Below are 18,036 nucleotides of genomic sequence, written 5' to 3'. Positions count from 1 at the left end.
GCAGGCACGGAGGTAAGCCCAAACTTTGAGTAGGTTGAGACTGTTTCTTTTAATTATTGGAACCATGCCATATGTAGTGTGTATTTGTGTCCACGGTCTTGGTTCATGTTGCCTTCTTACGTGTACCATCAAACGGTGTATTATTTTGGTTTAAAGTTTTTTTGTGTAATGTTATGATTTTTTTGTGTGCATGTAACATGTAAGTTGTTCCATTTCGATCAGTCCGTTTTTCCATGCAGTCGTTCAGGCTAGGTGACATTGTCTCTGAGCGGCCCCACGTTCTGCTCGGGTACCGTCTCTTATTTTGAAATTTAAAGAATTGTTGGTCACACCGGCGTCCTGACGGTTCTGATACCGTTTCGTCCAAATGTTTTCCTTCGCTGTCAATCGTTGTTGTAAAGCTTGCGTAAATAACTCATTAATTTCGTTTCTACACTACGTATGATAACCCTTTATACTATTCTAAATGACGTACCCACTAAACTTAGCCTGTTGCGATTCTCTGGCTTAAAGTAAGTGTTGCCCCCAGCTTCTGACAACAGTGATTTTCCCCACAGTTCCCGACAATGTCAACGTGAAAAGTTCTAGTGGTTTGGGGGAAATTGGGTCACAGAGTAAAGATGAAAACATTCGCCTTTACATTTGTTGAGGATGTAGAACTGGTTTCTCAATAAGATTATACAAGAAGAAGCGCAGGCGGGCGTCCATGACCGTAGATATACCGGGGAGGCTACGTATATACGGTGCTAGGGCGAATAATCGTTCCGTTGTATTTACAATCAGTTCCTTGACTCTGCTTCATACGTTTTGAGACTGACAGTTCATCGTTTTCAGAAAAATCCGCGCCTTGTACCGTCACATTCATATATGCCCTGCTATCACCATGGTACATCGCGTGGATCATTTCATTTCCCAACAGCCACAACTATCAACTTTAAAACAACAACTTTGCTTTGACTGATGTTGTGGTTTGAGTAAACAAGGAAGCGATTCGAATCTGCTGTCTCGGCGGGGTTGATTGGACGGGGTGAGAGTATAGAAGAAAATTCGCCCTTTGTCTGTACAATAATTATATACTAGAATAGGGTACTTGCTCATTAAATCTTTTGGAACTTTCCCTACTTTTGCTTTTTGTCGGCTTATAATATCAGCGGTTATAGGAAAGGTGAGTTCGCTATAATTAGAAATGCATAATGCGGATTCGATGGCCAGTAAGCGGTAAACCATACGGGTCTGTTGGTTACATCATCGTACGATATTAAGAAAGTACGTGGCTATTGACACACCCGTTGTGGATATAAAATATTTCTCTTTCCTTATTGACACACCCGGTGTGGATAGGAATTTTTTCTCTTTATCGATTCACTTGGTGTGGATATAAAAAATTATTTTCTTATTGACACACCCGACGTGGATGTATTTTTTGTTTATTGACAATCCGGTACATCCTAACTCTAACCCTTGATGATTGATGCACCTACACTTTGCTGCTCTGTACGCATGTTCTCCTCCGCGGTCACGCTGAACGCTGTCGAACTATGCAGAATAACGCAACCCTAGAATATAACAAACTTCGTTAACTTGTTCTACACTGTTTCTTTCAGCTCTACATGACGACAAACACAAAAGTTACTCAAGAATACAAGACAGAAGAAGTGGAACAAAATACCAGGTAAGTGCCTAACCATCCTTATTATACGCAATATTGTAAATAATCACGATAGTTAGGCAATGTTCGCATCTCTATAGTACTTCTTTCACGATAAGCTGTGTGAGTTTTGAAAAGTACCATGCTTTCTATGATTAATGATTGCTGGGAAAACAATGTAGCCTGGGTGCCAGGCCCCCGTGCCATGATTCAGTTAAATTACATGATAGGACTATTAAAGCATGTGGCATATGTAATTGCGAACGAGAGAAACACAGGCAGATATTATGTAAATTAAGATTTAATTTGCATAATTAATGAGAAATTCAGCAATGTTGTAATTCAGCAATGGTAACTGCCTGGAATTTCATACCTAGGGCATTTGAAAGTTAGGTGAAGGTAAACATCATTAAATCACATAACTTATTCAAATATGGACCTCATTTGCTTTTCTCTTTTTGTGTCCACAGGTAAATTTCGCCATGTCTCACCCTGAGATGCAGACTACAGCAGGGATTCACTGGCAAGCACGAAGCCCAGTCAAGGAAGGATCGGGGTGTGCATTCATGATTTGCACGCAAGAAGATTGAAAAAACAAGCATTGAATGCAGCAGCATCGTGAAAGCAAAGAAAAAATATGAATAAAAAAAGCAAGACTGACACAAACACGCATGGTGGAAAACACACAAAACATCATCATTAGCACACAGTTAAGTTATAAATAAAAGCCCAGCATCATATGGTTGAAGCTAAAAACTTACTTAAAACATTATTCTTTTAAGCTTGAATATGCTGCTCCTTGTTCTTTCTTATGAGCAACAAAATTATTCTGTTTTATTTTATTCTATTTTTTCTCTCTTGATAGAAGAGAATATATTTGAAATATCAATAAAGACAATCATTAATATTCTGTGTGCAAAAAGCCACAGTTGGCCGGAAAAGGTGCCTTATGCATGCATGGTAACATAGGCCTTTCCTACTTATAAAGTATCCAGTTATCGACTGACAACTAAGCCATTAAACTTTACACAAAAGACTTCTGCAAAAGATCAACCATCACTTTAGATATCCCTACTTGCTGTGTACAAACACAGAGTCATTCAAACAAGTAATTCCCTAGGGAATGCATTGACGGAATTTTTAGAATATTTTCAACTCGATCGCAGTACTATACTAACGGCTCCGCCCCTGAGGCGTCGCCAAAAAAATGTCTGGAACTTTTGAGAATGTCTGATGTACGTTAGACATTTTATAGACATTTTTGGGTAGCTATACTTAAATAATATGCAATGTGGCTTTGCTATGGCTCGTGTATATAATGGTGATGATTTAAATCACCTTGTGGCTAATATACAATGTAAGACTGGGTTAGCCAGGCCTCCACAGGGTTCTAGCTAGTGTGAAGTAGCGTAGGGACCCCCTACGCTATAATTTTGACCCCCTACGCTAAATTTTCAATACAGCATAGGGGCATTGTGACTGTATTTCTTTGTTCAAGAATGCCAGATCAAATGTGAAAAATTACCAATCAAGGATACATTGTACATACCTTAGAAATAACACTTTTTCCCTTTGGGTATCCCTCAAATGGCCCCCTTTTTTTAGCTAATTTTTTTAAAAGCTCCACCCCATCCCCCCTCTCAGTTGCTTCGCTCCCTTGATATGCGGCCAGTACCACTACACTAAAATTAAATCCTAGCTAGAACCCTGCTCCATCCTGGTGATTTATAGTGAATCACCAACTCCCAGATTGTAGACTATTTGAACCATCGCACACAGGGGCATGTCCTATTCTTTTTCAAAAGGTGTGGTGGGTTCTTGCGTGTGGGGTGTGGACCTCCATCTAACATCCTAACCAGAGGCAGAGCTAGGTATATGGTACTCATATTCACCTTAGTGAAGTGAGGAAATTTGTGTTAAGTGCCTTTCCCAACATCTGGGTGGGTTTTTTTTTAACCGAATTTAACATCATTTTTCCCCAACCAGGGGTTAGACTTGCTTGCACCAAGTACAAGTCTTTTTTTGAAGCAGGATTTTTACGGCTGAATGCTCTTCCTAACGCCAACCCAAACCCTAGTAGGGCCCAGGATCCCTCTAAACTGAGGTGGGAAATGTGTGTTAAGTGCCTTTCCCAAGAGCACAACATCTGGGTGCATGTCCGGACATGTCTGGGTCCAGCCCTGGGGATTGAACCTGGGTCTTCTTGCTTGACAGTCGGATGCTCCATCCACTACACCACACAGACGCCACAACCCTCCAACATGGGTGTGTTGGAGGATTTTAGCCTGATTAAATTGCATTACGGTTGCTGGCTGCCCAACATCCAGCCGGCCTGCGGGGAGGGGCCAGTAAAGCCGCGGACGGCAGAGTTTGCGTTATACAGACTAGGAGGATTTGAACCCAGAAGCTATGGGTTCTGGGCCAAAGACCCAACAATTACTAAGCAGTCCTTACCCAGAACTCTTCCAGGTGCACCAGGTGGCTGACGTTCTCGATCTTCTGGATGCTGTTGTTTGCCACGTCCAGGGTGTCCAGCTGCAGCTGTTACATGTAGGTCAAAGGAAGATAATGCACACAAACATCAAAATACTAGCTTTCCTCAAAAGGTTCCAACATCAGTGTACAAAATACTTTTTTGAACGGCAAAAATTACGGCAAAAATCAGAATTTTAGGTTGCCCCACCTATAAGTTACTACTTTCCTCAAATTAAGTAATGTTACATACATAATTCTATATTTCTAACAGCCTTTACTCAATACCTAAAATTAAAAAGCATCTGCCAGATACAGTGTTGCAAGCCAAGTGGGCATGATTTGGGGGGGGGGGGCATTCTTAAAATCAGGTAGCACACTGGGCTACCTAGGTTCAAAAATAGGTTGCCCCAAGTAAAATTTGGTTGCCCGGGGCAACAGGGCAACCAGGTATTTTGCACGCTGAACATGCATCTTAGACATTTGCAACATTCATTGCAGTTCAGTCATGGGTCATATTGCAGATCCCTCTGTAATACTTTGTTCACAGTAACAAAAGTAAACAGTCTGAGACACATGGACATGTTCACGGAACTATATATTCACGGTGGTGACAAGTGCAGGAAAAAGAAAGTCCAGGAATTATTTGATGATGATAAGTTCAGGGTACAGAAGTGACAGTGAAAACAGTGAACATAACAGACTACTACTACCATGAAAAAAATCAGGAATTACAGTATTATAATGCAAGAGTCAACACAAGATATGTTAATATGTGTTTCTTGACCACTGCATTATCCATAATTATGTCATTAAAAAATATAGCTTATTAGTCCTTGAATAACTTTCAAACAAATAAACAAACAAACAAACACATTACATGAATCATACCAGCAGTTGTGATCAATACTTTGAAAGGAAATGGAAAAAGCTTACATTGTTTTCCAGACCCTCTAGTTTCTGGATACCATTGTGGCTGATGTACAGCTGTTTCAGGTTGGCTAGCCCCGTCAGACCTTCCAGCTTGGTGATTCTGTTACTCTGAAGAAAACAGCAGGGAAGAATCATGACCAAGTAACATCGCCCTCTACCAGAATAGCTTGGAGCTGCAGTGCACTTACAATGCATAGACCAAAGCATTGTAAGACTATGATGAAATCTGCAGGAGCTGAATTTATAGTATTTTACCGTAAGGCCACAGCAAGTAATTTTTATGGATGACACACGCGCGCGCGCATTAATTTTCGCCTGATTTTGGAAAAAAACAAGGAAATTTTGTTGCCTGCTGACAGTGGTCACCATGCCGAAAATAGGCCAAGATGGCTGTTGCCATGCCAGTAGGTGGATGGCAGATAACTATAAAGAGAGGAGACAAGACAAGGCTCTGATTTTATGTTTTGTTTCTTACTTTGATTCAGTGATATGTGATGTTGGCTGTGTATATGTGATGTTCCCATTGAATCAAAACCATTTGTACAATGATTGAGTCAAAATTTCAAAATGTAAGAACCTTGTTTTTTTTGGCCCGCCTTGTTTTTTTTTCGCCCGCTCGCATTAGATTTGGAATCTCTGGAGGATGTCATCCATAAAATTTACTTGCTGTGGCCTAATTACTGTTATAAGGAGTAGAGTATGAGGTTTCACTTACCTGTATACTAAGAACTGTCAGTTTGCTGAGTTTATCTAGGTTCTGCAGCTTGGTGATCTTGTTCTTGCCCAGGTACAATTGTTCCAAGTTCTCCAGGCCATCAAGATTCTCTATTACCTACACAGAAAATAAACATGCAATGAGACCACGCAACAGTGCCCCCTAACAGAATTGACTTGCACTGCAACACACTTAGATGAAGGACCTTGCAAGATACGAGTCTAAAAATTTTTCATTTTATTGAACACGGCTAACAGAAAGATGAAGTTGAGAAGAAAAATCTAGAGTTAACACTAAAATACATGTAAATACATTACAACAAATGGAAGAATGTTTTGCAATACATGTATTTCTACTAAGGCCACACCAATTTAATTTCTTGGTTAACGGATTCGCCCGCTTCACTTTTTTCTGATTTGCAAATAAAAATAAAAAGTCAGAATCAACTGCAAAATGCTCATATTTTGCCCTGAACAGTTGAAAACAGTCCTTTTCTTCCTAGTTGTTACAGTTATTTCATCTTTCAATGCAATGGTATCATTAAAAGTTCAAAATTCATTGTTTAATTTTGAACCAGTCTGGTGTGTTGACTTCATGGCTCCTATCGTACCATTTTGGGTCATAATAGGATGCCTAGGCCTGTTTTATTTTTTTCCGCCCGCCCGCTCCATTATTTTTCTAGAAAAATCCGTTAACCAAGAAATTAAATTGGTGTGGCATTATATTAGATAAAAACATGAGCTTACACGAATCCTGTTGGCCCCCAGCTCCAGCATAGTCAGGCTCTTGAAGTGCCCTAGGTTCTCTATCTGGGTGATCTTGTTCTGGATCAGGAAGAGTTTCTGCAGCTTGGTCAGGGCTTCCAAGTTTTCTATCTTCCGCAGCATGTTGAATGATATGTCTAGGATACTGCGGACGGAAGGGTAAAAATAAGAATGACATTAAGAGACACACAATGATACAATGAAAAAGATTGACACTCCAATTTAGAACAGTACAAATTCAATTTTTGACACTCAGATTTGGCACAGTACAAGTACATCTAACACTTGGAAAATGGGGAACAACAGATGCTAAACCAGATAGTGAGTGAATGAACTTGTAACAATTTTAGACACCTAGATGCAACACACTTGACAACATTGACCTACATCTTGCCAACAAATTGCTATAGTATAGTTTTTAACCATCTCCTTGCTATCTGACCCACAACCAATGCAGTATTGTACTATTTTGTAGCTGACAGCCTACCATAGCAGGGTGAAGGTTAAACTCCAGATGACTTACCGCATATTTACAAGTGTGCTGAGGTTTTCTATCTGTTTAATCTGGTTGTCGTACAGCTCCAGTTCTTCTAGAGAAGTCAGCTGGTCCAGACTTTCTATCTTCTTGATGCTGTTCCATCTCAGACACAGGGTCTAGATGTAGATCATAGTAAATATTTTATTCAATATAACAAATATTGTAACTTTGCGAAAGACATACAATCCTTATACATACAATGTACATATATATGGCAATGATTTAGCATAAGAATGAATATTGTTTCAGAATGAACAAATATGGATCAATTAGAAGAATTTTACAATAACAATAGACCAAAGACCTCAAAAATGCAAGACCAAAACTTATTCTGTATTAGGTATAACTTTTCAATAAGAAGAATCAACTGAAAGAGAATAAAACAATTTTACAATTCTGTCCATGCAAATGCTGATCATATATGACAATGACTTACCTCCACTTGGGTAAGTCTGTCCAACCCTACGTCAGGAAGGGCCTCTATCCCACAGTGATTCAGGTCAACATCCTACAGGACAAAAATGGCTGTCAATAAACATGAATATTTTCTCAAATAACATGAGATGTTAAAACATTTTCATTAGTTTATGGTCAAGATCGATCGGTGTAATATAGCCAGCTGCCGCCGCGCCGCGTGCCTGCGAAGCTGGTGTGTTACGCCGAAAGGCGGTTATACCGGCTATACAGATACAGATACAGATACAGAAGATTAGCCTCTGTCATATTCAGCATTAGAGACTGCAGGAATTCTAAGGCAGCATTTTCCTAAAATTTCAAATCTCTAAATTTCATGCATGACTAATCATGTGACTGCACAGGGGTACTACTAAGACCAGACTTTGTAATCTCCAAGCAGATCCTAGGGTGGCAAAAGCCCCATCTCTGACCAATGGATATTGCCTGGCCAATTTTAAACTGCCTTTTGCCTAATCTCCAAGCAGATCATACGGTGGCAGGGCAGTATCCATTGGCCAGAGGTGGCCGTACAAACTTCTCTGGCTAATGCCTGTCTTGCCACCGAAAGGGATCTGCTTGGAGATTATCTTTTGCCACCTTGAATCTGCTTGGAGACTACAGAGTTTGCAATCTACATACACTAGTGACTAGTGCTGACTATAGGGAATATGATCTAAAAACATTTTACTCAGTACTCACATAGGCATCAGCTGGCAATGTGCGGATTCTCTCCTCAGCATCGTCAGCGTAGCTGTGGACTCTGGTGTTAGCAGGCTGTGCCCCTCCTCCTGGTAACATACCTGATGGACAGACAATATCTTCATCAAAAGGTTATCACTGATGAAAATAGCAAGATTTTGTCTTTAACTTTAAGTTCACTATATATGTATGAACTCATGCAGGCCTACAACTATTTATATAGTATCTTGATGTTGAGAATATACCATAGATGTGTTTTACAAGATCAACACATGATGGTAGTTTATGTACACAAATGTATTTGATTTCTTTTCACAGCTGCCTTTTCACAAAGTATGAATCAGACAACCCAATTGCCTCCTTGGATAACCACTATAGGACAGTCTAGTAAATATGCTAAAACCACGTGTTGTCACTATGTCCATGGAGGTCATGATCTGACTTAGCCGTGGACGACTCTGGTACACCTTTTTGCATGATAATGCCGGTGACAGAGTCTCTGTCACCGGCATTATCATGCAAAAAGGTGTACCAGAGTCGTCCACGGCTAGATCTGACTGAGTTAAATTATTTTAACTACAAAATTGCAAAACATGTACTACATGTTTTGTACTACTAAAACATGTACTTGTATAATTTGTGACAGGCCGGTACTTGAAAACTGAACCAAGCAGATCTCTTCACGAACTAACACTACTGCTTTAAAAAGATATCAAGTCAATCTTATTGTATATTGCCACGCCTTCAATCGATTTTATACACATTTTAACTCAATCAAACTTGGACTCCACGTAAACTTCAACTATTCCCAACAGCGTTTGAAGCGACCAGACGACGCCATGCAGCGCCAAGCCTCGCGACCTTCACCACAAACTTGTTGAGAACCCTTGAAGAACCACTCACGTTGTTCCTCTTGATCAGAAGCGCCGCTGTCCGAGTCTGGGTTGTTCTGTGCGCCCTCCCCACTCTGAGCGTCCGCCATCTTGTTTCTTCTTCACACCTGCAATTCACCGCAACATAACACACCAAAAAACAATTAAACAGTACACATCCAACCGTAATTAATTTCTATGAATAATAATACATCATAACTAAAATATCTACAAAATTAAGTACGAAAATTTGTTCAATTGTCATAGTTTTAGGTGATATTTAAGGTTTGTTTTGTTTTCGTGTGCTAGCGGTGCGACCTTTCCTTACCGGCGTTCGCTGACCCCTGGGGCATATTTGCCTGACGTGGCCTTGCGTTATTTTCGCACAGTCATCTTCCATTCTTCCGTTTGTTACGTGTCCTGATTTACCCGATAATACTGGTACGTGCACAGTTTAATGTGTTAATTATCTGTAGCTTGACAGGAAAAATATCGTATCATAGATTCTGGCCATATGTTTACTCATGGTCATATAGCACCTTGGGGGGAGGGACGCAAAGCAGCAGTATACTGTGTAGTAGAGACATATGCTTTCCTTCCATATGTTTACATTTGGCAAAGAGGTTTCAGCTTGGTGATTTGCTGAAAACCTTACAGTAGCATAGTAACAGTAACAACCCCTCTTGTAACATTAATGGCTATAAAGTTATAGTAGCTAGATGTTGTTTGCACTACAATTTATGGAGGCACTCACTGCGAAGAATACTAGTACATTTAGAATTTTGGAGTCTCAACAAAGGATCCCATCATAATCCATAAAGGCGTTATGAAGTTATGCTGACTACAAATGTGCAGAAACACACACACTCACACACACACACACACACACAGACAGACAGACACACACACACACACACACACACACGACACACACACACACACACACACACACACACACACACACACACACACACACACACACACACACACAGTTCATTTCAGGAAGTGCCCTAAGGGTACCACTCCAGACGTGGCCCAATACGTGGCCCAAACGCATATGTTGCCCAACATAGTAGCCTGGTATATCTAAAGTGTATGCTTGAGACTGAGTTGATTTGATTTATTTGTTTGGCAGTATGTTATGTATGTAACGTTATATACTTTTTATAAAAAATCTCCTTGAATGTTTATGTGATTACACGTCTCTATTTTCAGGACCTGCCATCTAACATTGCCGTGCTGTGGACCTTGCTGTATGGTCGGGCTTCTCGTCTGCAATATCTAAATGTCGCGTCAACGAAGCCAACATCCGATGCAAACCCGCAGCCGGAAATTCGAAGAAGTATCCCTGGACGAAAATTCAGAAAAAATCCTCATAGACGGTAGAAGAAATGGCGGGAGGTTAGAAGAGAATCACATCGACGCTCCCTCGGATTCGGACAGCGAAATGGATGAAAATAGCAAACCTGACTTAAAGGGTGACCGCCACAACATTGCCCTCTTGCTGTTTCTGTACATACTGCAGGGGATACCTCTCGGACTTGCCGGTTCGGTTCCTATGTTGTTACAGAGTCGACAAGTTAGCTACCACCAGCAGGCTGTGTTCAGCTTTGTTTTTTGGCCGTTCAGCGTCAAGCTAGCGTGGGCGCCGATCGTCGATGCGATATACTCCAAACGCATGGGGAGAAGGAAAACCTGGATGGTACCTTCCCAGTACTTGATCGGAATTTTCATGTTATTTCTGTCCACCAAAGTCGATAGTCTCTTGGGAGGCGATGAAGACAGTCCAGCTGATGTCAAGACGTTGACATTTTTCTTCTTCATGTTGAACTTCTTGGCTGCCACACAAGACATAGCGGTAGACGGATGGGCGTTAACAATGTTGTCTCGGAGAAACGTGGGTTGGGCGTCGACGTGCAATAGTGTTGGACAGACGGCGGGATATTTTCTGGGTTATGTGCTGTTCCTTGCTCTGGAGTCTGCTGACTTCTGTAACAAGTATCTCCGCAGTGAACCACACACAGAAGGCATCATGACTCTTGCAGGTAATGTTACTTAACGTCGTATGCAAAAAAATTGTACATGATGTAATTTGAACCACAAAAACCGAACGGACGTCACAATACTGTATAGATCATCTGTAATCAAATTACATTTACTCTTTTAAAACAAAACAGTTCAGAGTTTAAGAAAGGCATGGATATCAGTGTCAGTTCACTTACTAGTATATTATTACTTAGAGAATCGAAAGTTTTTACAGCTCTTTACATGTAGGTACACATATTCAGCTTTAGCTACTCAGGTATTAGAGATTGAAATAATGCTCCTAGCAAGATAGAATCAGGGTTCTAGCTAGCACAAAGCACAAAGGGGCCCCCTACGCTAAAATTTTGACCCCCTACGCTAAATTTCCCCCCCTACACATACAGCATAGGGGCATTGTGACTGTATTTCTTTGTTCAAGAATGCCAGATCAAATGTCAATCAAGGATACATTGTACATACCTTAGAAATAACATTTTTTTCCCTTTGGGTATCCCTCAAATGGCCCCTTTTTTAGCTCACATTTTTAAAAGCTCTGCACCGCAGAAGGAGGGCCCATCGACAGGCGGCCAGTGCCACTACGCTAAAATTACATCCTAGCTAGAACCCTGAAATCTAACAAAATGTTTTGTTTTTCCTGCAGGTTTTCTGTATTTCTGGGGAATAGTTTTTCTGGTCACTACCACCATAGTGTGGATCTTCAAGCGCGAGCGGGAACCACGGCCCAGCGAGGTGCCGGACGAGCAACACGGGATCGTGTCCACGTACCTGCACCTGTGGGACGTGGTCAGACTACCCGCAGTCAAGGCTTATGCCATCATCCTACTTACTCACAAGGTAGGCTCGGAGCTAGGCGGGCGAAAAAAATAAAAAAATAACAGGCCTAGGCATCCTATTATGGCCCAAACTGGTACGATAGGAGCCATGAAGTCAACACACCAGGCTGGTTCAAAATTTTTAAAATGAATTTTGAACTTTTAATGATACCATTGCATTGAAAGATGGAATAACTGTAACAACTAGGATGAAAAGGACTGTTTTCAACTGTTCAGGGCATATAATATGAGCATTTTGCAGTTGATTCTGAATTTTTATTTTTATTTGCAAATCAAAAAAAAATGAAGCGGGCGAATCCGTTAACCAAGAAATTAAATTGGTGTGGCCTTAGCCTGAATACCAGACCTATTTTAGTTCCCGAGTCTTTATCCTCTCCGCAAATTGAGGAGGGGAGTAGGATGAGAAAAGTAGATGCTACTGCTACATCAAATTAGTTTGTGTCATTGCATGTTTGTGTTTCGATTTTCTGAGGCCTATTTCACTACAGGTCCTATTATGCAAGAACTGAACATTAGTTAACATTACTGGTGCTGAGAAAGATATTGACCCAGTCCTCTCCTTGGTGCTGACGAGCGCTCATTTGTCTACTAGTAAGAACAATTAAAGGGGTACATACATTATTCATCAAATGTCATCTTCTTCATTGTTCTTAGAGAAGTGAATGCTCTTCAGCACCAAGGAGAGGACTGAGTCAGTGCAACACAGTTAAAGCACACATACACACACACACACAAGCATAAACTGAACTGAACTGTATTGTTGCAAAGACTCAGCGCTACCACAGCAGCTCCATCCCATATATTGTTAACCTACTAAATAAGTAATCGAGCGTACTCGGTAAACGACCTTCCAGTCATTGAGGGGTAACTGTCATGCTTTAATAACACGTTTTGTTTAGTAACCGTCTTTATGACCACTGTTTTACCTACGAATTCGTAATCTTAATAAGTATTTTATTCAGCAATGCAAACTTATTAACACTTATAAACTCTACTTTTAAATTATTAGATTTTATCATATGTGTATATGTTGTGATAGATGTTTGATTTTAAAGCTTTTAATGGGATGGGCTACGTCTCTAGTCTTAATCTTTGTAATTGTGAGTAACAGTGCAATTCAGAACCCCTGGGTTCTACAAAACTGTTTTACATTGTCATCAATTAACCAGTCATATAAACCAAGAGAGCATTTAAAGGCATATTGAATATACTTTGGGGGAAATTATATAACTACAAAAACAGTTAATCGTTAGTATGATTTATAATTTCCTTTCCCCTTGCAGATAGGTTTTGCAGCAGCAGATGCAGTGACAGGACTGAAGCTGATAGAAAAAGGAGTCCACAGGGAAAACCTGGCCCTGCTGGCTGTCCCTCTCACTCCCATCCAGATCCTGCTCCCCCTAGTGATCAGCCGGTATACTGCAGGCCCACGGCCCATGGACACATTCCTGAAAGCCATGCCCTTCAGGTAAGGCCACACCAAGTAAATTTTATGGATGACGTCCGCGCGTGCATTGATTTTGGCCTGTTCCAAGAAAAAAAAAAAGAAATTCCGCTTCCTGTAACTATGACCAAAGAGTCACGACAGTGCCGCAAATCGTCAGATTGATGTGAAACCCGTTATGCCGAAAGCCTGTGCCTGGTTAAAAATGAAAACAAAAATGAAAAAAACTAACAAAATGGCACTGAAAAAAATCCTGTCAATAGTTCCAAAACAGTGCCGTTTTTGGAACTATTAACAGACAGGACGGTCCTGTCAGCAGTGCAATATTTCTCATCTAGGCATCTTGTTTTTTTAGGGCCCTTCTTGTTTTTTTTCACCCTCTCGCATTAGATTTAGGGTCTCCAAAGGACGTCATCCATAAAATTTAAGAGAGAATTCAATGTCTGATTTTTTTTTAGCTGTATTTGATTTTCAAAAATTACATGTATGTAGTTGAATTATATATCATACAGTGTTGATATTAATTAATGTTTGGTTGGTTGGTTGTCCAAATTCTATATCTAGTCATTAGGAACAAACAATGTTATCCATTTTTTGTCTTCCATTAGTTAGAATTTTATAAACCTCACAGACACAGTTATTGTAAGTTAGAGTACATGTATTTATTGAACCACAAAAATGGATACGTTTGCACATAAAAGAAAAGCAGTACAACAATATTATGTTGTATACATTTTGGATGGAACAACTTGTTGAATGATGACAGTGTTTGAGTTTTGACAGAAATAGAGTTGAAAGGTGTTTTTTTTTCATATTACTTTATTAAAATCTGTTATGTATGTATATTATCATATAGCCGGGTGATGTTGACCAATCAGAAGGCTCCATTCCACATTCCTTATCACTCCGTAATGTCACAAATAGAGTCAAAACCGGGTCTTTATTCATCCCAATCCATACATTAAACAACTAAATAATCACCCGCATATGACCTCGGGTGACCCATATAGAACATGATTCTGTCATAAAAAATCCAAAAATAACTTTGTGTTCCAATGACCTCGGGTGCTGCGCTCACTCAGTGGCTTTATTCAGTGGTGATAGCAACTGACAAGGCTTTATCACACCATATTTACCTCAGGCGGGTCATTAACACTTAATTGTTGATTGTGCCCCTAGGTTGTTAATGGGAGTTGAGCTGGCTGCCATGGTGTTCCTGACACCGTACTTTAGAAACGATGACGGCACCTTCCCACTCTACTACTACATCATGATTGTTGCCAGCTATTCACTACATCAGGTAAACTGTACAGACAGATACTTTACACCACTCCCAATGTTCACAGACACTTGTAAAAACAGTTGTAAAAATGATATGTAACCTGGACAAACCAAAAATTTTACATTGAGTATCCAGAAGGCTCTAGCAAGTCCATATATTTCACAGAGATGGATCTTTTAGAAGTTTGAATTTTTGACCTCTGCTTATTCCCCAGCAGCTCTGTAATTATATAGACTAATACTGACTCTCCATCACAAGTAGCATTTCAGCCAAATTTGGGTGCACTAAAGCCATGGTCACAACCCGCCATACGTGCTTCTGCGTGCTGTCTACGTGCAAAAACGTGGGCAAACGTAGGGCATCCGTGCGTGGTGAGTACCGCCTCCGTACGGAATCCTACGGATTTGGGAGCACGCAGACACGCCGTAGAACTTTAAGTACATGTAAAACCTTTTCTGCGTGCGGTCTACGGATTCACCACCCGTGCGTGTGTGTATGGGTGACGCGCATGCCCCGTACGTATCGTACGAAAGACGCACGTGTGAATACGGCCTCCTTACGGTAAAGTTGCAATTGCACAGAGATCGTACATTGTAAGCACGTACAACTCACTTACCACTTACGCAACGTATGATGCACGCAACCGCTCAGGGCCAGGCATGGCGTGCAGACCACACTCTTACACCTTGCAAAACCGTGCAAGTGACGTGTGTCGATGCCACTCCTTCCCCACATTTTTAAAAAAAACGTAGCAGACGTAGCCTAAAAAAAAACGTACGTATAAAAAGCATATACGGCAGGTTGTGACCAAGGTGGACATGCACCCAGTATTTGGAGCCCTGGTTTATGATTGATGCTCTATAATGATTCTCTATGCTGACTACTTGTTCAACCTTTCCCTGTCCAGGTGACCTTGTACAGCATGTTTGTGTCGAGCATGGCGTTCCACGCGCAGATCAGTGACCCGGTGATCGGCGGGACGTACATGACGCTGCTCAACACGCTGTCTAACCTGGGCGGCAACTGGCCCTCCACGTTCGCCCTGTGGTTGGTGGACGATATCACCTGGTCCAGATGTGAGGGCGTGGAAGGGTTAACCTGTGGAAGTGCAGACCTAAACAAGGTATGATAATGATCATTTTCATCTAAAATTACCATACAAACCCATTACTTTAACTTTAAAAAGTTTAAGATGAATTTGTAGGATAGCTGCAAAGTTCAAAATTTGTTCCAACACAAGGAAGGAACTCACCATAAATTTATGTCGTGTTGGAACAAAGTTTGAACTTTGCAACTATGGATTCTACCAACACAGACACGCTTTCTTTTGAATTTGTAGGATGTTGTGTTCATAGTTCATTATTTTCCTTAACTACCGTGTGAATTGTGAAGATTAGCTAATTTTATATCCATAGATATTTTCTTTCATGTACACACACTTGCTGTATGAAATTAAGAGCTTTGAGCCAGATTTCAAATTCAAACCCAATTTGTAAAAATTTCAAATTCAAACCCAATTTGTAAAAAAAGTTACTCAGGTGGTAAAACCCAATTCTTGACATGAGCATCTTTCACAGATAATTTAGAGGAGTACCCCAGAACTTAAATGTAATGTTTTTGCATTAGACAACTTTAATGTACTTTTTTTCATGTTCCAGGCCTGTGAGTCAGCTGGTGGGACCTGTGTGACTTGGCTGGATGGTTACTACATAGAGTGTGCGGCATGCCTGGTCATCGGGTTGATATGGCTGAAGCTAAGGGCCAACACTGTTAAACAGCTACAGAACAAAGAACTGTCTGCCTGGTCAGCCTCATCATAGTGCCAAAGCTGTTTTGTTCATTCACTGCCAATGTGAATTTAAACTTCTCACTCACACTCACTGTCCGGTCTATCGTCTGTTGTTCCCCGTCTTCCGAGGGTTAGACATGCTTGCACCGTACAACTGGGGCTTGATGGCAGCACGCCACTTCTCTCTGTCCTGTGGGTTGATCTTTTCTTTGTAAATTCCTAGTGATTCCACAACAATCAGCTATACTCTCACAAGGCCAGAGTTCAACATGCCAGTGTCAAGGCCAGTTGCAATGTCCAGTTCTATTTGGCATTGGCTTAAGGAATAACAGAGCATAGCATGGGGTACAATGTGTGATATTAATGTACATGTACATGTAGCTCTGTTACTGCCTAGGAAATAGTGAATAAGACGACATTGATTTTAAACAATGTCAAACACTTGACCAATAGTTTGTAAAAGCTACCTGAAGTATGTGTTTGACTGAGGTTAGCCTTCTTCCTGCTACAATACCTTGTGGGTTTAATGTTAACTCCGTGGGAAAAATGTTAGTTGTCATCTAATTGAAAACTATGGAGAGAGAAGTCATTGGCAAAGTCAGTTGTTTTGCAGTATGATCCGTCCCCAAACTACATACATAAGGCCACAGCAACTAAATTTTATGGATGACATCCTCCACAGATTCCAAACCTAATGCGAGCGGGCGAAAAAAAACAAGGTGGGCCAAATAAAACAAGGTTCCTACATTTTGAAATTTTGACTCAATCATTGTACAAATGGTTTTGATTCAATGGGAACATCACATATACACAGCCAGCATCACATATCACTGCATCAAAGTAAGAAACAAAACATCAGAGCCTTGTCTTGTCTCCTCTCTTTATAGTTATCTTCCATCTACCTTCCGGCATGGCAACAGACATCTTGGCCTATTTTCGGCATGGTGACCACTGTCAGAAGGCAACAAAATTTCTTGTCTTTTTTCCCCAAAATCAGGCGAAAATTAATGCGTGCGTGGATGTCATCCATAAAAATTACTTGCTGTGGCCTAAGTTACACAGACTGTTTATAAGACTCTTGAAATGGTACATTGCAGCGTGCAAAATACCTGCAAAAGCCCCAGGCAACCAAATTTTACGTGAGGCAACCTATTTTTGAACCTAGGTAGCCCAGTGTGCTACCTGAATTTTGAGAATGCCCCCTTCCCTAAAATCATGCCCACTTGGCTTGCACCACTGTATCCGGCAGATACTTATTGATTTTAGGTATTAATGGCTATTACTAGTATCAGTTAACTAAAGGCTGTTAGAAATATTGTCAAAGGCTTATGTATGTAACATAGCTTAATTTGAGGAAAGTAGTAACTTATAGGTGGGGCAACCTAAAATTCTGATGGGCAACCTAATTTTTGCTGTAGGTTGACCACTGGGCAACCTGGTTCAAAAAAGTATTTTGTACACTGCATTCCAAAATCACACATTCCTGATAGTCAAGGCACTTAGGACACCGCATAACTGAAAACAGGAACACCCGCAAGTGTTCAT

At 40.7% G+C, this 18,036-nt stretch overlaps 2 protein-coding genes across 2 annotated transcripts in view; one reads left to right on the top strand and one right to left on the bottom strand.

The window, feature by feature from the left end:
- Positions 1-9,239, bottom strand: part of LOC109480060 (protein phosphatase 1 regulatory subunit 7-like) — a 15,963-nt gene extending 6,724 nt beyond the window's left edge. Inside the window, exons 1-8 of the mRNA XM_019782209.1 lie at positions 9,129-9,239; positions 8,226-8,326; positions 7,507-7,578; positions 7,056-7,186; positions 6,515-6,677; positions 5,769-5,885; positions 5,057-5,161; positions 4,103-4,189 (exon numbers count right to left, since the gene is read on the bottom strand). Of these exons, the coding sequence (XP_019637768.1) occupies positions 4,103-4,189; positions 5,057-5,161; positions 5,769-5,885; positions 6,515-6,677; positions 7,056-7,186; positions 7,507-7,578; positions 8,226-8,326; positions 9,129-9,207 (855 nt within the window). The 5' untranslated portion in view covers positions 9,208-9,239. The remainder of the gene's footprint in view (positions 1-4,102; positions 4,190-5,056; positions 5,162-5,768; positions 5,886-6,514; positions 6,678-7,055; positions 7,187-7,506; positions 7,579-8,225; positions 8,327-9,128) is intronic.
- Positions 9,240-9,420: 181 nt separating this feature from the next.
- LOC109480029 (acetyl-coenzyme A transporter 1-like) lies at positions 9,421-16,859 on the top strand. The gene is made up of 7 exons (XM_019782173.1): positions 9,421-9,538; positions 10,313-11,142; positions 11,784-11,977; positions 13,260-13,444; positions 14,600-14,720; positions 15,610-15,825; positions 16,361-16,859. Exons 2-7 carry the CDS (start codon positions 10,383-10,385, stop codon positions 16,520-16,522), a joined length of 1,638 nt encoding a protein of 545 aa, XP_019637732.1. The 5' UTR covers positions 9,421-9,538; positions 10,313-10,382; the 3' UTR covers positions 16,523-16,859.
- The last annotated feature ends 1,177 nt before the right edge of the window (positions 16,860-18,036 follow it).

This window comes from Branchiostoma belcheri, unplaced genomic scaffold, assembly GCF_001625305.1.
Source record: "Branchiostoma belcheri isolate BF01 breed outbred unplaced genomic scaffold, Haploidv18h27 scaffold5, whole genome shotgun sequence".
Taxonomy (NCBI): domain Eukaryota; kingdom Metazoa; phylum Chordata; class Leptocardii; order Amphioxiformes; family Branchiostomatidae; genus Branchiostoma; species Branchiostoma belcheri.
This window is presented reverse-complemented; position numbering and strand designations above follow the sequence as displayed.